Source organism: Salmo trutta, chromosome 7, assembly GCF_901001165.1.
Source record: "Salmo trutta chromosome 7, fSalTru1.1, whole genome shotgun sequence".
Lineage (NCBI taxonomy): Eukaryota > Metazoa > Chordata > Actinopteri > Salmoniformes > Salmonidae > Salmo > Salmo trutta.
This window is the reverse complement of record NC_042963.1, coordinates 43,804,196-43,831,197: the sequence shown is the minus strand read 5'-3', so window position 1 is coordinate 43,831,197 and position 27,002 is coordinate 43,804,196. Positions and strand designations below refer to the sequence as shown.

The window sequence follows — 27,002 nt, the reverse complement described above, 5'->3', positions numbered from 1 at the left end:
GTCTCCAGCTTCAGGGATTTTTGCAGTTCGTTCCAGTCATTGGCAGCAGAGAACTGGAAGGAAAGCCGACCAAAGGACGAATTGGCTTTGGGGGTGACCAGTGAGATATACCTGCTGGAGCGAGTGCTACGAGTGGGTGCTGCTATGGTGACCAGTGAGCTGAGATAAGGCGGGGCTTTACCTAGCAGAGACTTGTAGATAACCTGTAGCCAGTGGGTTTGGCAACGAGTATGAAGCGAGGGCCAACCAACGCGAGTGTACAAGTCGCAGTGGTGGGTAGTGTATGGGGCTTTGGTGACAAAACGGATGGCACTGTGATAGACTGCATCCAATTTGTTGAGTAGAGTGTTGGAGGCTATTTTATAGATGACATCGCCAAAGTCGAGGATCGGTAGGATGATCAGTTTTACGAGGGTATGTTTGGCAGCATGAGCGAAGGATGTTTTGTTGCGATATAGGAAGCCGATTCTAGATTGAATTTTGGATTGGAGATGCTTAATGTGAGTCTGGAAGGAGAGTTTACAGTCTAACCAGACACCTAGGTATTTGTAGTTGTCCATGTATTCTAAGTCAGAGCCATCCAGAGTAGTGATGCTGGACGGGCGGGCAGGTGCGGGCAGTGATCGATTGAATAGCATGCATCTAGTTTTACTTGCATTTAAGAGCAGTTGGAGGCCACGGAAGGAGAGTTGTATGGCATTGAAGCTTGTCTGGAGGTTTGTTAACACAGTGTCCAGAGAGGAGCCAGAAGTATACAGATTGGTGTCATCTGCGTAGAGGTGGATCAGAGAATCACCAGCAGCAAGAACAACATCATCGATGTATACAGAGAAGAAAGTCAGCCCGAGAATTGAACCCTGTGGCACCCCCATAGAGACTGCCAGAGGTTCGGACAACAGGCCCTCCGATTTGACACACTGAACTCTATCAGCGAAGTAGTTGGTAAACCAGGCGAGGCAATCATTTGAGAAACCAAGGCTGTCGAGTCTGCCAATAAGAATGTGGTGATTGTCAGAGTTGAAAGCCTTGGCCAGGTCGATAAATACGGCTGCACAGTAATGTCTCTTATCGATGGCGGTTATGATGTCATTTAGGACCTTGAGCGTTGCTGAGGTGCACCCATGACCAGCTCTGAAACCAGATTGCATAGCGGAGAAGGTACGGTGGGATAAAGTGTGTAGTACCTCGTCTGTTCTCCTTTTTGTTTTGTCAACTTTTCGGCATGTTCTCTGAAGTAGTCTACGGAAGTTTTGTAATAGAATCAATCTATTTTGGATTTTTCTCTCTATATAGCTATTTGATTTCCCTGACACTCCCTTGGCCTGGTGAAGCACCCACCTCCCCCTCGCTTTGGTAGCTAACTCAGCCTGCAGTCTTAAAAGTTTTACCATTGGATGGCCCCGGCCATCAATCTGTTTCTGCTCTCTCTTTGCTTTTGACGACCATAACCGTGGTGGTTGGCTAGGCTAATAGCTAGTTGTCTAAATAGCTAACGCTGGCTAGCTAACGGCATATAGCTAACATTCTTTGATATTTGGTTAGATGGCGTTATGTATTTACAAAACTTTGGATTACTTCAATATAGCTGTAAGCTAGTGTGGATAGCAATTGGCTGACTCATTCAGTGCTACCGTAACATTAGCAGGCAAGTAGGGCTAAAGTTAGCAGGCTAGTTGGCTAGCAACCTTGCAAGTTGATTTGTAACAAATTCATAAATATTTGCTTGTAAGTTGGCTGAAAATGTTATTGAAACCAGTAGTCATGAGTGCAAACTATTTGGTTTAATTTGAAGTTATACATTTTGAAGTTATTTCTGTTGGAGTTTACATAATAAGGAATAGGCTGGCTTGCCGGTTCCTCCATATAACATCACACCCTGGAAAAACATTTTCTGACATGACTTCGGCATTCTTTGGAATTCTGATCGGTTTTATGTAATAACTCCAAAAATAGAAAAGTGAGGTAACTTTGTATTGGGACTTTTGATGTGTATACTAATGTAACATATGGTTTTGCATGTGATTACGTTTATGCTACCTACCCTGATGAAAGATGAAAGATCCGATATTAAGGGTATTTTTTTTATCCCAATGGCACACACATACACAGCACATGGAGATTTTGAATTATATGGAGACACAAAGGGGAGAACCTGCTACATTAACAATACATAACCAGTTCCAACAAATAGAATGTAAACTAGAATTTAACCAACTAAACTCAGGGTACACACAGTATTCAAAGGAGGACAGAGGACAAAGCAACGCCCTGCATTCACCAAACATTTAACTAAGGAAAACAGATTTGTTTTATAGTAATTGTCTGATTGGAAGCTACCACTGTCTATCAAATTACATGGTCAAATTATTTCAATTTGGCATTGGAAGTTTTATTGAGTACAGGCAGTAACACAGGAGTCAAATCGCATAAGGAGTTTGATCAGATCAGATGTTATCAGCAAGCCAGAGCTATTTGTGGAAAGAGCACAAGTAGAACAAAGATATATGTGCAAACAGATAACAAATGTATCATTCAACATAAGTCCACCTAAAACAATCACGTTAGCTCTGTCCCAATTAATCTCAGCTCAACTCCTCACGTCCTCGCTACTCGCATCCTTTTCAAACCCCTTTGGAGGTCTGAGGTGAGGAACCTTGGGTCCTCTCCTCCGATGGGGTTTTAGGAGGCATGGAAAAAGAATGCAAGAAATCGAAAACAGATAAAATGGCACAGAGCTGTTGCATGTTTGCCTCAATATGGGACTGGGCAGAGGTGTACAATCTACGCCATTCATCAGTATTATTGAGCCATAAGATACCTTCCTTAGACCTTTAATTAAGAAACACATAAATTAGCATAAGTACGTTTAAGGATATTTAAGCAGTCATACATGACTGTTGATTTTATTTGGATCTCTTTTAGTCCCCATTTGGACTAATCTTCCAAGAGTCCTTAAACATTAAAATCCAATTTATAATACAAACACATTTTCACATATAACACACTATTACAAACATACATAACATACTAACATAATTACCCAATAAATACTCAATCTAAAAAATATTATTTTCTTTATCTACTATAGTCCCACAACATTTCTATGTGTTATATTTAAATCGTTTTAAAATAATGTTTACATTTATATATTGAAAGGTTTCTGGTTTGCTCAGTTCATTTATTCCATTTCTTTATTGCTCTAAATCGAAATGTTCTTTTGCCTATTTCTCTTTTCTGTCTGGATAACGCATAGATGGTGGACAATCTATTCCTAGTATTTACGGAATGTCTGTCTCTTACCAACTGATTACCGTTGTGAATAGAACTTGGCCGTTTTAAATTATATATATTATGAAATAAAATAAGCATGTTTTCTTCAATTATCTTGTCGATTGATGACCAACCAAGAACATTGCGCATGACTGCAACAGAAGAACCATATCTCCACCTTAAAACAATCCTTGCTGCTTTGTTCTGTGCAGTCTGCAGCCTCCTAACTTCACTTGATGATGCATTTCCCCAGACCACAGAACAGTAGTTCACCTGACTCTCAATTAATGCTTTTGTTATTTGCTGAAGAATTTTTCCTGGTAAATATTTAGCTATCTTTCTGATTATGCATGCTGTTTTTTTTTTTTTTTTTACATATATTAGTTATTTGAGACGACCATGATAAGCAGTTGTCTAGCTGCACTCCCAATAGTTTGGTTTCTGCCACTTTTTCAATTTGTACTCCTCCCATACTTAATTGTATCCCATGCTGCTTTGGCCTCTTCCTAGTGGAACAGACCAACATAACTTTGGTTTTCTTGGTGTTTAAAACAAGTTTTTTTTGGCAAACCCACTCCCTGATATTCTCAAAATCTCCTTGCAAAGCTTGCTGTACCTGTTGAACCGATTGTCTTGCTGCATAAATTGTAGTATCATCTGCAAATATAGTAGCTTGAGTTTCAGCTAAGGCATAGGGAAGGTCGTTGGTATATATTAAATAAAGAAGTGGCCCAAGGCAGCTGCCCTGCGGTATTCCACAGTTTAACACATGAGGGGAAGAAAATGAACCATTGATATTGGTGGACTGTTTCCTGTCAGTTAGATATGACTGTACCCAATTCAATGCTACCTCCATAAAACCATAATGCATTCATTTTGTCAAAATTATTTCATGATCCACTAAATCAAATGCTGCACTGAAATCTAAAAATAGTACACCCACAAACTTGCTATTATCCATAGCATTGAGCCACTGGTCAGTCATGTCAACCAATGCAGTGGCAGTGGAATGGTTTTTGCGATAAGCATGCTGATTGGCTGTAATCAGATCATTCTTTTCCATGTACTCCCATATTTGTCTACTCACAATACCCTCCAATATATTACTGAGTGTAGGGAGTAGACTAATTGGTTGACTATTGGCAGGAGTAATGGGTTCTTTGCAGTCTTTCGGAATAGGACACAGTTTCGCATGCTTCCATACATTTGCAAACATCCCCTTTTCCAGTGACCAATTAAATATGTATCTCAGTGGAACTGCAATCTGGGGAGCAGCACAGCGAAGCAAAAAATTGTCCATAAGACCATAACCTATAGATTTACCATCAAGTAATGACTTCAATAGGTTTAACACTTCCTCCACTGACACCATTTGCAGTCTAAAAGAGCAGATCTTGTTGCTCATAATATGATCATCAATCCATTGGACAATAGCTTGTTTGGAAGAATGTATGTTTACATTGTTGCACAGTAAATTAATTTTCTTTGTAAAACAATCTGCAAAATGATTGGCAATATCAACTGGTTTTGTTATTATTCTCCCGTCAACCTCCACACTAGATGGGCATGATGAGATAGATGTACCAAGACTGTTGTGAGTGCAGTGCCATACCTTTACCTCCCTAGTGCAGAAGAGCTGACACGCTAAAGATAAGTTATGGCAGATGTCTGTGGAGGGGCTCTTGATCACACTCTGGCTGTTCTCCAGACAGTGGTAATGCTGGAATGTGTCCCAGGCACTGTTGGCGGCTACGTCGCCTCCCTCAGAACCACTGATGATTTCCAGGTTCTCACAGTGTAGCATCAGCACAATCTATATAGAGGACAGAAAGATACAGAAGATGGAGTAAGATTTAGTATGGAATCTCAACACTAGGTGTTTAACTGTGTTTGTGTGTGAGAGAATGGGAACTAACCGTGTCGATGAGTGTTTATGGGGGAATGGGAACTAACCGTGTCGAGGAGTGTTTATGGGGACTGGACATCACTGAGTGCAGAATAGAGGGGCAATCTCAGTCCATCCCTGCCTCTAAACACTGGTCTGGTGAGCACCACCACAGGAGGTTTGTGGCACCTTTAATTGGGGAAGATGGGTTCTTGGTAATGGCTGGAGCGGAATAGGCGGAATGGTATCAAATACAACAAACACATGGTTTGCTGTAGTATCACTCCTTGTACTTGCTTCTCGTCTCCCAGCGTCAGTTCTTACAGATATGGCTGACTTGCTTAAGCAAATGTGGCTTCTATTGACAATTGAGATGTACAAACTGGCATAAGGGGACGACAAGCGGATAAGAGGCAAATAAGACATTAATGTGCGAGCTAGGACGGACGTAGTCAATATAATTATTTGTTCAGCACTTTTGAAATGTACTGTGACAGAATTCAGAACATGCGCCGTTCTTAGTGTTCTCCCTGTTCACCAAGTCAGAACCGTAGGATAAATAAAGGGGGCACATAAGCAGACAATGAAAGCTCTTACAATATTCAATGATTACATTTCTCAAAAACAGGCTGTAGGCTACATGTGCACTACCAAGTCAGAACAGTAGGTGAAATGAAGAGGTGAAAATAGACCAAATTACTAAGGTGAGGCACATGGGCTACTAACCGCTTACTACACAACATACACTTAGTATTACTTTCTTAGCTACAGTATACATATCTCCCTGGCATATTACATAATTTATGCAGCAGCATACAAGACATTTTTGGACTCACCTTGTTGTGCTGTGCTCACTTAAACAGGAAAGTGGCGCGGTGGTCCTTCGTGGGTAACTTTTGTCATTAAACTTTGTCATCAAAGTCTTGCATTCTCTGGATTTATGGTTCTTTCAAGACAACTGGGAACTCAAGAAAAAAAAAGAAGAAAAAAGTTTAATCATGATGACATCAGTGATCTTCAGGTCGTAGCTCTAGAAAGAGGCCCGAGTTCCGAATTTACAATTCCGAGTTGGATGAAAGTTCTAAACATTTTTCCCAGTCCTAGCTTGTTTTTCCCGAGTTCCCAGTTGTCTTGAACTCACTAAAGTCAGATTTTGCAGTTCCGAGTTAAGTTGTTTTGAGCGCAGCAAAAATCATGTTTCATTGACAGCATGGCCATGTTTATAATTTTAAACTAGGAAAAGAGGCCCTTAATCTTAGACTTGGGGCCACACAGCCACTCCACTGAATAGCAGGCTTGTGATTGCTTTGCAATGCTTGCAATTAGCCACTGATTCCTTCCAAACCACTCATTGTTGAATTTGCGATTTCCGACTTGTTGTGTAATGTTCATGGCCGATGAGCACCGATACGTTTTATCTATAATTTCTCTTCATTATTTATCTTCATATGACAAGGATTAAAAAGGATTTGCCAGTAGATTGTCGACTTGATTCATGATGATGTCTGCATGCTAAGACTGTGAAAGTATGATGTTGACCCCCTTTTTCCTCCAAACATAACGATGGTCATTATGGTAAAACAGTTCTGTTTTTGTTTCCTCAGACCAGAGGACATTTCTCCAAAAAGTACGATCTTTGTCCCCATGTGCAGTTGCAAACCGTAGTCTGGTAGTTATGGCAGTTTTGGAGCAGTGGCTTCTTCCTTGCTGAGCCGCCTTTCAGGTTATGTCGATGTAGGACTCGTTTTACTGTGGATATAGATACTTTTGTACCTGTTTCCTCCAGCATCTTCACAAGGTCCTTCGCGGTTGTTCTGGGATTGATTTGCACTTTTCGCACCACAGTACGTTCATCTCTAGGAGACAGAACGCGTCTCCTTCCTGAGCGGTATGCCAGCTGCGTGGTCCCATGGTGTTTATACTTGCATACTATTGTTTCACAGATGAACGTGGTACCTTCAGGCATTTGGAAATTGCTCCCAAGGATGAACCAGACTTGTGGAGGTCTACAATTTTTTTCTACATCTTCTGACCCACTGGAATTGTGATACAGTGAATTATAAGTGACACAATCTGTCTGTAAACAATTGTTGGAAAAATGACTTGTGTCATGCACAAAGTAGATGTCCTAACCGACTTGCCAAAACTATAGTTTGTGGTTGAAAAAGTGGTTGAAAAACGAGTTTTAATGACTCCAACCTAAGTCTATGTAAAGTTCCGACATCAGCTGTATCTCCATAAAAGTAAACATCTCTGCTCTCAAATTAATACTTTGCGTGCGGCAGTAATGTTCTGTTCACTCAAAGTCACACTTGAAACTCAAGTTCAATGCACCCCCGCTGCATGTGCGCTCGCTGGACCCATTCTCAGCTCACTCCACCATATTTGGTGCTTTCGACTGGTCTGTGCGCTCCGCCAAGACCCATCATCTGCGCTCTCTACTCATAGGTGGTTGGCCGGAAAGCCGAGGGAGGAGCTGATTTTTGTTGTATATTTTTTTTAATTTAAATTTTATTTAACCTTTAACTAGGCAAGTCAGTTAAGAACAAATTCTTATTTGCAATGACGGCCTACCAAAAGACAAAAGGCCTCCTGAGGGGGCGGGATTAAAAATAAAAACATAAATAAAATATAAATATAGGACAAAACACACATCACGACAACAGAGACAACACTACATAAAGAGAGACCTAAGGCAACAACATAGCAAGGCAGCAACACATGACAACACAGCATGGTAGCAACACAACATGACAACAACATGGTAGCAACACATGGTAGCAGCACAAAACATGGCACAAATATTATTGGGCACAGACAACGGCACAAAGGGAAAGAAGGTAGAGACAACAATACATCATGCAAAGCAGCCACAACTGTCAGTAAGAGTGTCCATGATTGAGTCTTTTTATGAAGAGATTGTTAACTAACAGGGAAAACATAAAAGTTGAGTAAAGATCAATCTTGTCCTTCTCTCCATGGGCTGATATTTCTTCTGCGCGGCAGTCTCGGCGCTATTGCGTGCCCGGACGCAGCTTAGAGGGAACATTGATCATTACACAGGTGCACCTTGGGCTGAAGACAATAAAACGCCACTCTAAAATGTGCAGTTTTGTCACAACACAATACCACATATGTCTCAAGTTTTGAGGGAGCGTACAATTGGCATGCTGACTGCAGGAATGTCTACCAGAGCTGTTGCAAGAAAATGTCATGTTAATTTCTCTACCATAAGCCGCCTCCAATGTCATTTTAGAGAATTTGGCGTGCGTCCAGCCAGCCTCACAACCACAGACCCCGTGTAACCATGCCAGCCCAGGACCTCCACATCCGGCTTCTTCACCTGCGCGATCGTCTGAGACCAGCCACCCAGACAGCTGATGAAACTGTGGGTTTGCACAACTGAAGAATTCCTTCACAAACTGTCAAACTATCTCATGGAAGCTTGGAGCGTGGATCAGAACACCAGTCAGTATCTTTTAATAAAGTTTAGCTTAATCAATGTCTCGCATGATCAATGAATGATTAGCCTAATTAGCATTCTGCGTAACATCCTAGTTGTTGCATCTTTAGATCTCTCATCTTTCAAAATGCTTAACAGATATTTATTTATATCTCTGTCATACAAACCACTGGCACGTGGTGTACCTTAGAATGGTATTTTCCGGCTACCTACATTTTGGAACATTCTCACGTATTGCTGTGTGCACATTGCTTAATTTATAATTTGAAGAAATAATAGTTTAGCAACATTTTAAACTAAATGTCTTGATCTGTTCCATCAGTCTTGTTGTGTTTAATAATATAGGCTATGCTGTAGCAAATGTACCTGTCACAGGAAAAATGTTACCAGATACACCTTCCTAATATTTAATTGCACCCCCTTTTCTCTCAGAACAGCCTCAATTGTCTCAAGGCTTAAAAATCCTTTAACCTGTCTCCTCCCCTTCATCTACACTGATTTTAATAAGGGATCATATCTTTCACCTGGATTCACCTGGTCAGTCTATGTATGTCATAGAAAGAGCAAATGTTTTGTACACTCAGTGTACAGTACTATAGTATTGCTGTTGACTCCTCCATAGTTCAGAGACGAGCCTCACTTGAACCACTCCAATGGAAATCTGCACTGGCTGGCAGTTGGACAGCAAACAAAAGTTTCCAGAGGGTTGTGTTTCACCTCCAAGTCATTAGCACGTGGGTAGGATGAGATGACACTGCTGGAGGGGAGACACACACACGCTCTCCTCTCCTCATGTAGTGAACTAGCCTGTTACTGTAGCTGTCTGACTGGGCCTGAATCCTGAAAGAGTTACTATGCTGCCAGGTTAGCTTGGGTTTACTGATCACTTCAGAGCCCGATAGCTGGACATTGTCAACAGTTCAGAACTGTAGATGGAACTATAGACATGACACATACATGGATCGTGTGAGCACAAGTGGATCAACTATGGCTGTTGCTTTTTATAACGGAATATTATTTTCCCTCAACAAAATGTTCTGTTTTTACATAATTCTTTCAAGAACCATTCATAAATTAAGTTGTTGCCTGGAAACAGCGACATGTTTTTGCTTTAATGCAGTCAAAATTGATTTCCCATTTGTGTGTTAGGTTTGTTTTTGAAGGAAATGCAGCGGCACAGTGTTTTGCATCATGGTGTAGCAATAAGTAAGAACATTGAAATTGTTCTGTGTGGTTTGCTATTACAGATTTCAAATAATATTGTATGATGAACGAAAATAATAATATTTTTGTATACACCCGTTTCAATTATTAGAATGAAATGGTTCAGGAATGTGTGATAGTCAGATTTATTTTAAATCAATCTTTACATTGAATATTTAACACAAAATTAAGACAAGGTTTCTATTTAATGTTCTTGTTCCCAGTTTTCCAGCATACAATAAATGTATCTGAAGGTGTCACTAGTAATCTGTATTGACTGAACTTGAACTGAATGACTCATCGTGGTGGAATTCAGTTTAGCTCTAGATAGACAATGATTGATGTCAGACTCCAAAAAGAAGCTACATACTACGTTTAATATTAGTCAAATTCACTTAAATTGATTAGTCTTTAGAGTGACCTGCATTAGGGTGTGCAGCCTTCTTGTATTATGTTATAACATGCAGGGTCATAACTCCAGCCCTTTTTAAACCCTGGGAGGCGCATGTTCCTACGTCTCCCTCTCTTTATGTCACCAGTAAGAGCATTTCCATGGTGTGCAGTCAGGGGGGTTGTGGTATGTAGTAATCTGCTCAGACTTAGGTAACTGTTGAATGGGCTGACATTTTGATTTCCTCTCACAGTCAGTGATAATTAGCCAGTGTGTTTTGTATTCAGTAGAAACCTCAGAACATCTGTGAATAGCCTGGGTCTCCGCCTGTGTCTGTCTTATTAAGAAGTGTTGCAACAGTCCTCTGCCACATCACTGACCTTGTTACTGCTGTCTTACAGGACAGAGCAACCTGGTTAGGACTGGGGGGTTGGTTAGTGGTCTTTGTGGTGTTGCGGCAGAAGCCGAGAGCTGCACCTCTAAGGATGGTGTTATCATTTGGCATGTCATTTGGAGCTGTGAATGGACTGGAGCTTCATCCAGCTGTGCTCACTGAGAACCAGTCTCTTCTGGCAATGAGGACGTCTCTCTCTGTCAGGTGTTGGAAGAAGGAGGGCACGCTCCTATCAGTCAGACATTAAATTAAAAAAATGTCATAGGATTAGGTCCCACATCTTGTTATGAATGTAGTGTAACTCCAATTGCATCAAATGCAGTGCAATCCACAGGACTTGGATGAGGAGGCAGAAGTCAGCGTTTCAGAAATATTCCGGCTTTTGCATCCTCTCCTCTCCATTTCTCCAATTATGAAGGCAACAAAGGATGTGTACAGTGTAATGGCATAGTAGGGTAGTAAATAGACCCGTTCAGGTGGAGGGATATTGAAATAATGGCATTGTGCTGAGGCCTCCCCAGAGAGATAAAGGAGCCATGTCTCACTTAGCCCAGTGCTGTAATGGCACACTGAACAAGATGGGCACACTCTTTCACTGATGCATCATGCTATTGAAATGCAAAGATATATCTGACAGAGAAAAGCATGAAAGAAGGGATTGTCAGGTCATTCCTAATTGAATTTCCAGCCTTATGATAGACGCATAAACTAATAGCGGTGCATAAGTAATTCATGTTATCAGTAGAAATGGACTGAATAGCATGGGATAAAAGCATTTTTTCTGAACGCTTGCTTGTAATATGTTGGAAAAGATCTAAGAACATCCTTTGTTTGTAGCCTCTTGTAGATAATTAACCCTTTTGTATTAAATCTGTACTTATTTATGCACGTACGTCTCATTTCATAATTACAAAATGCAAAATTGTATTATGAATAACCTTGTCAGTGGTGTTCACAGAAATATGTACAGGCTTTGTAACTGCCATCTTTGTGTGTTTATATGGATACTTTTTTTTTTTAAAGCCCTATTTCTTTCGGGAGTCCAACTCCTGTTCAATGGGCAGATTAATAGAGAAACATCCCTCTATACATCATTTCAGGCATGGCCATGTCCATTTAGTAATGTTGTGTTGAAGTGTTTTCACACTGCCCTTGTGGGGAACAGCTTCCCAGAAATTGCAGAAGATTGGATGCCATGGAGGCAGTGTTTTGTGTTTTGGCTTCACTTTAGATGGATGCAGCTTCCAAGGGAGAGAACATCTCAGTCAGGACCACACTGCTGCTTGTGTTTGTTTACTGTTACAGCGGTAACATGATCAACCCCCTAGCACCACAACCCCCTGGTGATGCAAACACTCATACATATCATTACAACACACTGTCTGGCGGCCTCCTTATTTCCCTGCACATACATCGAGGTAGCCCCAGAAGAGCTGGAATTAGAGCAGACAAGGGAGAGAATGACAGAGCGAGACGGCTGCCCGGTGTGGATGTATGCGCCCTGTTTCTGTGGAATCGCATTCATGTCATGGTGTTTGTTTGGAAGGCTGTCCCTGTCCCTGTCCCTGTCCCTGTCCCTGTCCCTGTCCCTGCCTGGAGGATGAAGTGCAGTGTATGTATAACCACAGTATATTGCTGCATGAATAATCTCCCTCTCCCATCTGCCACTGGGGCCTCGGACAAGCAGTCCCACTCCAGCATCTAGCACGGCCAATTTGTACCAATCACAACATTCTGGCTCCCCTTGCCCCCCTCCCTCCCTCCCTCCTCCCCTGCATTAGTACAGAATCAGTGGAGCAGAAAGACTGTTTGAGCTGAGACATTGCCCCGCATTGTGTACCATCGCAACATAACAGAGCAACCATGTCCAAACATCAGACCCAAATGAGTAAATCCAGATTCTCTTCTTACTGTTTAGTTTTTTTCTCACAGGAAGAGCTCAACCATTTATACACTCTTCTACTATGATATTGAAAACTCAGCAAAAATGTTAACATTGAGAAACATATCATCAGACTTATAAAAACTTGCCCTCTTGTTGCTCATAAAAAGCATAGTTGGTGTATGCTAGAAATCAGGTTACCAGTTTGATGAAATAGGCCCTAAGTATTGTTCCAGATTCCTCTTTCATTTTGGATCAGGTTTAAATCATTGAGAAATGGGAATGAGGTGTGGGTGGGATGTATTTGTCTGCGAGGGGGGCTTTCCCACCGGCCCACACGAACTGGAAATAATCAAGGCTCTGGATGCAGATTAAGGAAGTGATACATTTAAACCCAACAGATGAGTTAATTATGCAGTTTTCATTACAGTGACGTGACTACTCTCATAGGATTCTGTTCTTTGCCAATTCAACACCACAATGCTGATCTGGAGGGATTTACTTATTACAGAAAACATCCCTGTGTCACACACTAATTCTCATTTAGAATGAGTATTAAATGCATATGTTACTCATATATTATACAAAACATATAATTATTTTTATGGTTTAGAATGAACAACATAGGCAGTCATCGTTGTGTGTTCCTAAATGCCTATATTTTGAACTTTGGTTGGCTGTGAATATGTATGTCTATGGTTGCCACACACATATGTACAGTACAGTATTTACCACATATGCGTGTTGCTGTGCCACAGGAAAGAGCTTAATATTTTATCACGTTAGATGCGGTAAGCCTCTTTCTACTTCCTAGAGAGATGGGTTCTGGGAAAGACACTTGTGGGAGTGTGGAGAAAAACCTGCTGGGCAGTGAGGAGTATTGTAGCTAGGCATCTCCAAAACGCTTCTGAGTGTCACTGTTGTCCTTTCCATAAATATATCTGCCGACAGATTCTGAAATGCCAAAAGAGTCCCTTTAAGTTAACATTATTCTTTGTTTACCTTATTGAATCCTCTCCCACTATCTCTGCCATTTACTCCTCAAATCATGCTACTATGTTAAACTAACGAAAGGAGAAGGTATTTTAAATGATTAATTCAACATCTGATAACCCTTATTTATCTGCGGTAAGTGATTTACTAACTCCGTTCATAATTCTGTCAGGGGGAGAGAAATAAAAGACCACTCATTTAGTGATTGGAATGGAACGTTTTCCATCCCCACCAATAGCAGGAGTTAGTTGTGCCGTGTCAGCACTCGGCACACAAACTAATTGAGTCAAAGCTACGCCTACTCTGTGGGAGATTCTTTAACAGCAGCCCCCACCCCTATCAATCACACACACCCACGCACACACACGCATGCACACACACACACACACACACACACACACACACACACACACACACACACACACACACACACACACACACACACACACACACAAGATCCTCTAGTGTACTGACATTCTAGAGGAAACATGTTACTGCTATAGTTGCTCTTTACCACAAAGCGTGCTACATGAATAGGATCTTGTTTGAGAAGAAGGCAACTGCTGCTCGGCAACTGGATGAGAAGGAGGGGAGGGGGGCAGCTGTGTGGCCATCTCCAGAAAGCCACTTCAATCAGTGTAGATCAAATCAAATTGTATTAGTCACATGCGCCGAATACAACAGGTCATGTTACAGTGAAATGCTTACTTACGAGCCCCTAACCAACAATGCAGTTTAAAAAAAAATATGGATAAGAATAAGAGATAGAAGTAACAAGTAATTAAAGAGCAGCAGTAAAATAACAATAGCGAGACTATATACAGGGGGGTACCGGTACAGAGTCAATGTGCGGGGGTACCGGTTAGTAGAGGTAGTATGTACATGTAGGTAGAGTTATTAAAATGACTTTGCATAGATGACAACAGAGAGTAGCAGTGGTGTAAAGAGGGAGGGGGGGGGGCAAGGCAAATAGTATGGGTAGCCATTTGACTAGATGTTCAGGTCTTATGGCTTGGGTTAGAAGCTGTTTAGAAGCCTCTTGGAAATAGACTTGGCGCTCCGGTACTGCTTGCCGTGCGGTAGCAGAGAGAACAGTCTATGACTAGGGTTGCTGGAGTCTTTGACAATTTGTATGGCCTTCCTCTGACACCGCCTGGTATAGAGGTCCTGAATGGCAGGAAGCTTGGCCTCAGTGATGTAATGGGTCGTTCGCACTACCCTCTGTAGTGCCTTGCGGTCGGAGGCCGAACAATTGCTGTACCAGGCAGTGATGCAATCAGTCAGGATGCGTTCAATGTTGCAGCTGTAGAACCTTTTGAGGATCTCAGGACCAATGCCAAATCTTTTTAGTTCCCTGAGGGGGAATAGGCTTTGTCGTGCCCTCTTCACGACTGTCTTGGTGAGTTTGGACCATTCTAGTTTGTTGATGATGTGGACACCAAGGAACTTGAAGCTCTCAACCTGCTCCATTACAGTCCCGTCGATGAGAATTGGGGTAGTAACTATATTCAGACGTGAAAGTGACATTGATGCCATTTTGAATAGGACATTGTGAATATGTGACCGACCGGCTCAATTCGGTTTTATTTAGCAAAATTAGAATTTGTAGTTTTTTACTTTGGATAAAAGTAGATACTCAGAGCTAGAAAATTGTATATCATACACTGCAGTTGAGGAACAATGGGAAAGTAATTCTGCTTTGAAAGATGATAAATTTGTAACCTCACTTTTGAGAAAATGGCCCAATGTTTTGGTACACCTACTGGAGAGCTCTTCTTTGTCTACACCCATTCAGCATCGTTCACACCCTCTTAAGCTTTAGCCCCACCCATCTCTTTAAGGATTCACATGTGAGGCTATGTACTAAACAACCAAATATTTCAAGACTTACAGGCTGGTTTATACTACGGGTGTGTTTGTAAATTTAGTATGGAGTGCCGGAGTGTGCTCTGGGCGTTCCTAAACTCAGAGCGTTGTCAGATTGTCCATTCGTAAATTCAGAGCATTTCGCTCTCAGAGCATTTAGAGCGCACACTGAACGCTCTGGCCGAGGAGTGAGTAGGGTTGATCCAAGTGTTCTGACCTAACAGCAGCAGTCAAGCACCCAAACTAACTGGCTAACGTTGGCTAGCTACTTCCAGACACAAATGAGAGAACAGCTCACTGACCATTTTACTCACCATAGCAGAACTGGTTATCCAGAGCGTTGGTCTCTGCAACTGTGCTGCTGGCACCAATTTAATTGCACTTTTTTGCCAACATTTTCTGACACCGGCCATATTCAACGGGTGTTGAGCATTCGTAAATTCGTCAGTTATTCTGCACTCTGGCATACTCAGACGAAAGTGCTCTGAAATCGGAGTAGATAGCCAGAGCGAATTTACCAGCTACGTCTATCGACAGTTATCGCAGTGACATCATAAACATTCTATTGAAATAGTTACTTGCATAGTGGAGTCTTTTGTTTAGACATGTAGCTAGCTAGCTAGCTAGCTAAACAATGAACCATAACGTTACTACCCTGCATGAATCTGCAGGTAGCAAACCAACCAGGTTCAATGTTAGCTGGCTAACATGAGGCTATAACTAGCAATGCAAATGGCTCTGAGATACAAATAATATTACTACACAGATCATACACGTAACGTTAGCTAGCTAGCCAGCCAGCTAATGTTAGCTAGCTAGCCAGCTAGCTAACAGTACACTTTAACTTGAAATGAAAAATACTTTCTGACAAAATTAGAAACGTGTAATATCTTACCCGTATACATGGATGGACACTTCTCCCTCTGTCACGGATGCCATGGTTGCCCTTAGTTTGAAGATGTAATCCAGAGACGTGTTTTATACAACAGCCTTCTGTGTGTTCTCTTTTCAACTCTGTCTGCATATTTGCAATCAAATCCCAGACTTTTCTCCATCTCCTTAGCTATCATACTCTAATTCCACTGATTTCAAAACTGGGTCCTCCAGAAAGTGGAGAGCAACACTTATGCTGTCCTACTACGTGATATATTTCAAAATATATTAGAAAGGATTATCTACACATATTGACCAGCTCATGTTATAGACAGAAGTGTGCTACATGGCAGACCAATCCAAACTCATGTCCAGGTGTCACGTCCTGACCAGTAAAGGGGTTATTTGTTATTGTAGTTTGGTCAGGACGTGGCAGGGGGTGTTTGTTTTATGTGTTCCGGGGTTTTTGGGTATTGTTCTATGTTTTGTATTTCTATGTTTTTTCTATGTTGTGTATTTCTTTGTTGGCCTGGTATTGCTCTCAATCAGGAACAGCTGTACATCGTTGTTGCTGATTGGGAGTCATACTTAGGTAGCCCTTTTTTCACCTGTCTTTTGTGGGAAGTTGTTTTTGCACTGCTGTGTTTAGCCTGCAAGACTGTTTATCGGTCATTTGTTTTCTTATTAAGTGTCTCAATAAAAGTAAATATGAGCACTCAACCCGCTGCGCCTTGGTCTACTCCATACGACGACCGTTACACCAGGCATGTCCAGCCCACTTATTATTTACCAATCATGGCTAGCGGGAAGGTTGCTGGCTTTTTCCATGGCTAAACAACTAGGTTCCTAATTTAACAATTTTATTCGTATTTACCAATGGCTCACAACTTTGTTATTAAGGCACATGAAAGTTCACATGATCCAGAAGGCATTTCTGCAACAAAAAAAATCATTTTGATAAAAATAAATAAAAAAAATGTATACATTCAAATGGCACTCCTGTGAGGTAGTGACGGGCAACATACACCTAGTTTCCTGAAACTAGTCGCAAAAAACATGTATTTCTGGAGCTCCATGAAGCCTTTGTACAGCGATCTCCCTATATGAACCCCAGCCAGATTAACCTCAGCAAGATTAAAGAGCTTGGTTGACAACCCTGACAGACTGCCTTTGAGTAGTGACTGACTCTGATAGTGGTTTCCAAGTTGATGGCAGATGGTGTGGATTAATGCTTCCCAAGGTCTCTCTTCTATTAGCTCGGCTTGTGCCTTCCTTCCACCATTTTATTTTATAGCCTTTTTATTGTATCCGCATGTTTGTTTTGGGATTAGATCCCATTATTCTCTCACCAGGTGTATACAGCAGTAACGATCCATCCAGCCATACACAGTAATGAGGAGAAATGTTGATTGGAATAATCCCCATGCTTATTAAATGGCGATTGCACACATTTTTCATCAATGAGAAATACTAGCGGACATGACTGAAGGCAAACGAGCATTGTCTTGGGGGTGTGGTTTAATGTGGGTGTTTTTTGGGTTTGTCTTTGTCATTCAATCACAACAAACAAGTGCAATAGTGAGTACAGTGAGGTTAGCTAAACTAGCTTTGCTATAGAGAGAATAAAGTTTTGAAGTTGATGACTTTTCCGCTACTGACTGACTCGCCATCTCAAGATGGTCAGCTAATTCAGTTCTATTTCTAGGCTAATGCCTGCGCTGACATTGTGTTTAGCCAACCTGACAGAAGCTAGCTAGTATAGCTTGGTGATAGCTGCAGCTGGCAATCCAATCTAGCTGATATTTATCTGTTAAATTATGTTACAAAGACAACACATTTTCTGCATTAAACATCATATTGATGGGCTTATAAAGACAGTATGCCTTCACGTTACCTAACAAATCAAAATAAGTTGTGTGTAGAGTACAACTTCAGCTGTCTAACCAGAACTAGAATGGAATGTATATTCCTATGGTCTATTTGCCCAAATATAAGGATTTAGCTGTCTAACACATTGATATGCACAGCTCTCTAGGTGAGGTCTTGTCTTCAAGTCTCCAGTAGGTGATGAAGTCCCATCTATGTAATATTTTACAGGTTATGGACCTGTACATTCGTGGCCAAAAGTTTTGAGAATGACACAAATATTAATTTTCACAAAGTTTGCTGCCTCAGTTTGTATGATGCAATTTGCATATACTCCAGAATGTTATGAAGAGTGATCAGATGAATTGCAATTAATTGCAAAGTCCCTCTTTCCCATGCAAATGAACTGAATCCCCAAAAAACATTTCCACTGCATTTCAGCCCTGCCACAAAAGGACCAACTGACATGTCAGTGATTCTGTCGTTAACACAGGTGTGAGTGTTGACGAGGACAAGGCTGGAGATCACTCTGTCATGCTGATTGAGTTTGAATAACAGACTGGAAGCTTCAAAAGGAGGGTGATGCTTGGAATCATTGTTCTTCCTCTGTCAAGCATGGTTACCTGCAAGGAAACACGTACCGTCATCATTGCTTTGCACAAAAAGGGCTTCACAGCAAGGATATTGCTTGCCAGTAAGATTGCACCTAAATGAACCATTTATCGGATCATCAAGAACTTCAAGGAGAGTGGTTCAATTGTTGTGAAGAAGGCTTCAGGGCGCCCAAGAAAGTCCAGCAAGCGCCAGGACCGTCTCCTAAAGTTGATTCAGCTGCGGGATCGGGGCACCACCAGTACAGAGCTGGCTCAGGAATGGCAGCAGGCAGGTGTGAGTGCATCTGCACGCACAGTGAGGCAAAGACTTTTGGAGGATGGCATGGTGTCAAGAAGGGCAGCAAAGAAGCCACTTACCTCCAGGAAAAACATCAGGGACAGACTGATATTCTGCAAAAGGTACAGGGATTGGACTGCTGAGGACTGGGGTAAAGTAATTTTCTTTGATGAATCCCCTTTCCGATTGTTTGGCGCATCCGGAAAAAATCTTGTCCGGAAAAGACAAGGTGAGCGCTACCATCAGTCCTGTGTCATGCCAACAGTAAAGCATCCTGAGACCATTCATGTGTGGGGTTGCTTCTCAGCCAAGGGAGTGGGCTCACTTACAATTTTGCCTAAGAGTACAGCCATGAATAAAGAATGGTACCAACACTTCCTCCGAGAGCAACTTCTCCCTACCATCCAGGAACAGTTTGGTGACGAACAATGCCTTTTCCAGCATTATGGAGCACCTTGCCATAAGGCAAAAGTGATAACTAAGTGGCTCGGGGAACAAAACATCAATATTTTGGGTCCATGGCCAGGAAACTCCCCAGACCTTAATCCCATTGAGAACTTGTGGTCAATCCTCGAGAGGCGGGTGGACAAACAAAACCCCACAAATTCTGACAAACTCTAAGCATTGATTATGCAAGAATGGGCTGCCATCAGTCAGGATGTGGCCCAGAAGTTAATTGACAGCATGCCAGGGCGGATTGCAGAGGTCTTGAAAAAGAAGGGTCAACCCTGCAAATATTGACTCTTTGCATCAACTTCATGTAATTGTCAATAAAAGCCTTTGACACTTATGAAATGCTTGTAATTATACTTCAGTATTCCATAGTAACATCTGACAAAAATATCTAAAGATACTGAAGCAGCAAACTTTGTGAAAATTAATATTTGTGTCATTCTCAAAACTTTTAGCCACGACTGTACAATCAGCTGGCAGGTTAGATGGAGGTCATGACACTCCATCCTAGATATGACAGTTTGCCTCTTGGGTCCAGCAGGCAGAGTTCAATAACTATAGACAGATATGAGATGCAGGAGGATGGCACTCTTCTCATACTGTGTAGCCTACAGAGTAATATGAGAAAAATGCAATTTCTGAACTTAAACATATTTCTAAACAAAATGTTATAACTTTCAGGTGTTACCGTTCCATGTAAAATAAACCACCCTTCATATAATACTGTAGCAGTGTTCTGCTAAAATAACAATGTGCTTTTATTGTCATTCACAGCCAATGCCGATCATGTATGGTGTCCAATGCCCCCCCTCCACCCACCCTTTGAAAGTACCATTCGAGTCAATAATGACAAAATACAATAAAAAGTAATGGATGTGTCTGAGTACAAGGTCTTTCCTAGTTCAGACATACACCATAGCCAAATACATTTAAACTCAGTTTTCCACAATTCCTGACATTTAATCCAGTACAAATTCGCTGTCTTAGGTCAATTAGGATCACCACTTCATTTTAAGAATGCGAAATGTCAGAATAATAGTAGAGAGTGATTTATTTCAGCTTTTATTTCTTTCATCACATTCCCAGTGGGTCAGACGTTTACATACACTCAATTAGTATTTGGTAGCATTGCCTTTAAATTGTTTAACTTGGGTCAAACGTTTCGGGAAGCCTTCCACAAGCTTCCCACAATATGTTGGGTGAATTGTGGCCCATTCCTCCTGACAGAGCTGGTGTAAATGAGTCAGGTTTGTAGGCATCCTTGCTCGCACACACATTTTCAGTTCTGCCCACACATTTTCTACAGGATGGAGGTCAGGGCTTTGTGATGGCCACTCCAATACCTTGACTTTGTTGTCCTTAAGCCATTTTGCCACAACTTTGGAAATATGCTTGGGGTCATTGTGCATTTGGAAGACCCATTTGCGACCAAGCTTTAACTTCCTGACTGATGGCTTGAGATGTTGCTTCAATATATCCACAAAATTTTCCTGCCTCATGATGCCATCTATTTTGTGAAGTGCACCAGTCCCTCCTGCAGCAAAGCACCCCCGCAACATGATGCTGCCACCCCGTGCCTCACGGTTGGGATGGTGTTCTTCGGCTTGCAAGCCTCCCCCTTTTTCCTCCAAACGTAACAATGGTCATTATGGCCAAACAGTTCTATTTTTGTTTCATCAGACCAGAGGACATTTCTCCAAAAAGTACGATCTTTGTTTCCATGTGCAGTTGCAAACCGTAGTCTGACTTTTTTATGGCGGTTTTGGAGCAGTGGCCTCTTAGTGTATGTAAACTTCTGACCCACTAGAATTGTGATACAGTGAATTATAAGTCAAATAATCTGTCTGTAAACAATTGTTGGAAAAATGACTTGTGTCATGCACAAGTAGAATTCCTAACCGACTTGCCAAAACTATAGTTTGTTAACAAGAAATTTGTGGAGTGGTTGGAAAACTAGTTTTAATGACTCCATCCTAAGTGTATGTAAACTTCCAAATTCAACTGTACCTCCATTACCTTGTACCCCTGCACATTGACTCGGTACTGGTAATCCCTGTATATATAGCCATGTAAATTTGTATTTATTCCTTGTGTCACTATTTCCATTTTGTTTGTTTGTTACCTTTATCTGAACTCTGCAATCTTGGAAAAGGACCCATAAGTAAGCATTTCTCTGTTAGTCTACACTTATTGTTTACGAAGCATGTGACAAATAATATTAGATTGATGGATCCCTGTTGCCACAATGGACTACTCCTGGGCCAGGGTGAGTAATGCCAACCAGGCAGTGCCATGCTGGCACATGTCCCTTGTGAATTAGCTGTGAATCATAATCTCTGATTGGCTATGTTCAACAGGGTATTTACTGTTGGCTTCCATGACTGAATGGTGACAGTTTTTCTCACTCTCCCTCCCTCTCTTTCTCTGTGATAGGAGCTGGGTTGATCTGTAAGTCTGTAAGCTTTGGTCATGCAGTCCTCTGACTGAAAGACGGGTAGATACTGTTGAAGTTGGAAGTTTACATACACTTAGGTAGGAGTCATTAAAACTTGTTTTTCAACCACTCCACAAATTTCTTGTTAACAAACTATAGTTTGGCAAGTCGGTTAGGACATCTACTTTGTGCATGACACAAGTCATTTTCCAACAATTGTTTACAGACAGATTATTTCACTTATAATTCACTGTATCACAATTCCAATGGGTCAGAAGTTAACATACACTAAGTTGACTGTCAGGAATTTTGGATAGTTATACACGCTCAAGTTTTCTGTTTTATTGTCTTATTTCTTGTTTGTTTCAAAATAAAAAATATTTTGCATCTTCAAAGTGATACACATGTTGTGTAAATCAAATGATACAAACCCCCAAAAAATCTATTTTAATTCCAGGTTGTGGATTTATTAATTTTTTTCACCTTTATTTAACCAGGTAGGCTAGTTGAGAACAAGTTCTCATTTGCAACTGTGACCTGGCCAAGATAAAGCATAGCAGTTAGACACATACAACACAGAGTTACACATGGAATGAACAAAACATACAGTCAATAATTCAGTAGAAAAAAAGTCTATATACAGTGAGTGCGAATTAGGTAAAATAAGGGAATTAGGGCAATAAATAGGCCATGGTGACAAAGTAATTACAATATGGCAATTAAACACTGGAATGGTAAATGTGCAAAAGATGGATGTGCAAGTAGAGATACTGGGGTGCAAAAGGAGAAGAATAAATGAATAAATACAGTATGGGGATGAGGTAGATAGATGGGCTGTATACAGATGGGCTATGAACAGGTGCAGAGATCTGTGAGCTGCTCTGACAGCTGGTGCTTAAAGCTAGTGAGGGAGATGGGAATCTCCAGCTTCAGAGATTTTTGCAGTTCGTTCCAGTCATTGGCAGCAGAGAACTGGAAGGAAAGGCGACCAAAAGAGGAATTGGCTTTGGGGGTGACCAGTGAGATATACCTGCTGGAGCGAGTGCTACGAGTGGGTGCTGCTATGGTGACCATCGAGCTGAGATAAGGCGGGGCTTTACCTAGCAGAGACTTCTAGATAACCTGTAGCCAGTGGGTTTGGCGACGAGTATGAAGTGAGGGCCAGCCAACGAGAGCGTATAGGTCGCAATGGTGGGTAGTGTATGTGGCTTTGGTGACAAAACGGATGGCACTGTGATAGACTGCATCCAGTTTGTTGAGTAGAGTGTAGGAGGCTATTTTATAGACGACATCGCCGAAGTCGAGGATCGGTAGGATGGTCAGATTTACGAGGGTATGTTTGGCAGCATGAGTGATGGATGCTTTGTTGCGACATAGGAAGCCAATTCTAGATTTAATTTTGTATTGGAGATGCTTAATATGAGTCTGGAAGGAGAGTTTACAATCTAGACAGACACCCAGGTATTTGTAGTTATCCACGTATTCTAAGTCAGAGCCGTCCAGAGTAGTGATGCTGGATGGGCGGGCAGGTGTGGGCAATGATCGGTTGAATAGCATGCATTTAGTTTTATTTGCGTGTAAGAGCAGTTGGAGGCCACAGAAGGAGAGTTGTATGGCATTGAAGCTCGTCTGGAGGTTAGTTAACACAGTGTCCAAAGAAGGGCCAGAAGTATACAGAATGGTGTCGTCTGCGTAGAGGTGGATCAGAGAATCACCAGCAGCAAGAGCGACATCATTGATGTATACAGAGAAGAGAGTCGTCACAAGAATTCAACCCTGTGGCACCCCCATAGAGACTGCCAGAGGTCCGGATAACAGGCCCTCCGATTTGACACACTGAACTCTATCAGAGAAGTAGTTGGTGAACCAGGCGAGGCAATCATTTGAGAAACCAAGGCTGTTGAGTCTGCCAATAAGAATGTGGTGATTGTCAGAGTCGAAGCCTTGGCCAGGTCGATGAATACAGCTGCACAGTAATGTCTCTTATCGATGGCGGTTATGATATCGTTAAGGACCTTGAGCGTGGCTGAGGTGCACCCATGACCAGCTCTGAAACCAGATTGCATACCGGAGAAGGTACGGTGTGATTCAAAATGGTCGGTAATCTGTTTGTTAACTTGGCTTTCGAAGACCTTAGAGATGCAGGGTAGGATAGATATAGGTCTGTAGCAGTTTGGGTCTAGAGTGTCTACCCCTTTAAAGAGGGGGATGACCTCAGCAGCTTTCCAATCTTTGGGAATCTCAGACGATACGAAAGAGAGGTTGAACAGGCTAGTAATAGGGGTTGCAACAATTTCGGCAGATCATTTTAGAAAGAGAGGGTCCAGATTGTCTAGCCAAGGGGGTGAATACTTTCGCAAGCCACTGCATTCACATATGCAGTGCCTTCAGAAAGTATTCACACACCTTGACTTTTTCCACGTTTTGTTGTGTTACAGCCTGAATTTATAATGGATTAGATTGTCACTGGCCTACACACAACACCCCATAATGTCAAAGTGGAATTATGCTTTTTGAAATTGTAACAATTTAAATTAAAATGAAAAGCTGAAATGTCTTGAGTCAATAAGTATTCAACCCCTTTGTTATGGCAAGTCTAAATACGTTCAGGAGTAAAAATTTGCTTAACAAGTCACATAATAAGTTGCATGGACTGTGTGCAATCATAGTGTTAAATATTGACTTTTGAATGACTACCTCATCTCTGTACCCCACCCATACAATTATCTGTAAGGTCCCTTAGTCGAGCAGTGAATTTCAAACACAGATTCAACCAGTTACATGGGAAAATATTAAATGTTTTATTTTATTTTTATGTTTAGTTCACATAATATCGTTTAAAAGTATGCATTAAGGTATCTGTAATATAATATGTGTGGCAAAAACAAATGTAGACCTTAATAAATGCATTTCTATAGTTTGCCCCAAAGAAATTACAATGTTGAGGGAGTGCCAAGATGGAGGCACGGTGGCTTCAACACAGCACCATCTATTAGTCATCTAGTGTGTGTATATAAATCATTTGTTTACATTCTGCTCTTTAACTAACTGACTGACTGTCTCTGTCTGTTCCACTGCTCCTCTCCATGTTCTCCCCCTAGTGTGCTCAGGGCCTGGGCTTGGACGAGCGCACCGCCACCATGGACCATAGCAGCTGGAGCGGAAGCGAGAGCCCTGCAGACGACATGGAGAGGATGAGCGACGAGGCCGACAAGGGCATGGACGGGGACCCCGAGGGGGTGTGGAGCCCCGACATCGAACAGAGCTTCCAGGAGGCGCTGGCCATCTACCCCCCCTGTGGGCGCAGGAAAATTATCCTCTCAGACGAGGGAAAGATGTATGGTGAGTAGGCTACGAGGAAGGAGGAGGAGAAGAACTCCAACGAAGGCTGTTAGAACTGCGCTATTGTTCACAGAAGTGGAGAATGTGGGAGCTATATTTAGTTAGAATTATTAGAAGGAACACATATACTGTACAGTGTTTCTGGAAGTTAGTGAGAGATGTGACCAGTCACTCTCTGCTGGAGGCCTTGAGTGCTACAGGAGGGAGGCAGGGGTTTAGAACTAAAGCTAGTGTGAACCATTAGTGGGGAGCAGATGGTCGTATGTCTGCCACCAGCTGCGCCGTACACTCTCCCCCTACCCCTGTTTCTCACACACACACACTCCCTCACTCTCCCTCTCTTCTGTCTGCTCTCATGTAACCTCGTCCCCAGGCTATTTCGCACAGCGCACATAAGCCTCGGATATCAATGATTCAAAGTAGGCCTTAGTGGGAGGTGACTACTGAGTGAATTCTATGGGAGTGACCTACTGAGTGAAGTATTTGTCATAATTACATTTCTGTGAATCTCATGACTGTGAGGTATGGTGAGGGTTAGGGGGGAAGGTGTTACGGCAGATGATTGGTTGGTAGATTAAGCCAATGCCTATGCGCCGGGAGATTCTCTTGATCTTTCTGTATTGGCTAATGAAGGCCAAGTTTGACAAGTAGGTCCACCAGACTCTTCGAGCATTTGGGCAGAAGTGTCTGGGAATAAGATTAGCTCTCATGCTGTGGTGATTTTAGCATGTAAATCTTGTTGGGGCAAAAAATAAAATGTTTTAGATGCATGCCAGCAAAGCCACAACACTAAACAATACATGAATTGCACTATAACAGGTACTCCCAAACTGTGTACAGGGCACGCGCAATGCCGTCGGGGTACGCCATGTAAATATGAGATTCACTATTCTTTAAAAAATAAAAAATTTTAACATTTTCAAACAGTCCATTTCTATTTTCCAGGTTTTTTTCTCGCCTGAGTAGCCTCGTTTCACTCCCAAAAATAAAATGAAACCATCTAGTGTTCAGCGAAATAACACCACAATGTCAAATACAGGTAGCCTAGTCAAATAATTAACATCCAATCACATTGACCATTACTTTCTCACGGAAATTACAACAATGGTCCATATGTAGCCAAACGTAGCTGCTGCTCATGTTGGTGTCTGTATTGATGGTGTAAAAGCCATGACAGGGAGACATAGTGGAGTGGTAACGCGCTTGCAAGCAGTTACTCCCGACGCCTTGAAATATGTTTTGGACACTACAGTGAAAATCGCTAACTTTGTTAAATCAAGGCCCCTGAACTCTCATGTACAGTGGGGGGGGGGGGGAAAGTATTTGATCCCCTGCTGATTTTGTACGTTTGCCCACTGATAAAGGAAGGATCAGTCTATAATTTTAATGGTAGGTTTATTTGAACAGTGAGAGACAGAGTAACAACAAAAATATCCAGAAAAACGCATGTGAAAAATGTTATAAATTGATTTGCATTTTAATGAGGGAAATAAGTATTTGACCCCCTCTCAATCAGAAAGATTTCTGGCTCCCAGGTGTCTTTTATACAGGTAACGAGCAGAGATTAGGAGAACACTCTTAAAGGGAGTGCTCCTAACCACAGCTTGTTACCTGTAAAAAAGACACCTGTCCACAGAAGCAACCAATAAATCAGATTCCAAACTCTCCACCATGGCCAAGACCAAAGAGCTCTCCAAGGATGTCAGGGACAAGATTGTAGACCTACACAAGGCTGGAATGGGCTACAAGACCATCGCCAAGCAGCTTGGTGAGAAGGTGACAACATTTGGTGCGAT

At 41.8% G+C, this 27,002-nt stretch overlaps 1 protein-coding gene across 3 annotated transcripts in view; it reads left to right on the top strand.

Moving 5' to 3' along the window:
• LOC115197471 (transcriptional enhancer factor TEF-1-like) overlaps positions 1-27,002 on the top strand; it is a 108,661-nt gene that overhangs the window by 15,362 nt on the left and 66,297 nt on the right. For 2 of the 3 annotated variants that reach the window (XM_029759031.1, XM_029759029.1), the window contains exon 3: positions 24,966-25,206. In XM_029759031.1, coding sequence (XP_029614891.1) covers positions 25,005-25,206 — 202 coding nt within the window. In that variant the 5' untranslated portion in view covers positions 24,966-25,004. Of the gene's footprint in view, positions 1-8,516; positions 8,624-24,965; positions 25,207-27,002 lie in introns of those variants that run through there. The other variant, XM_029759030.1, reaches the window with a different exon arrangement.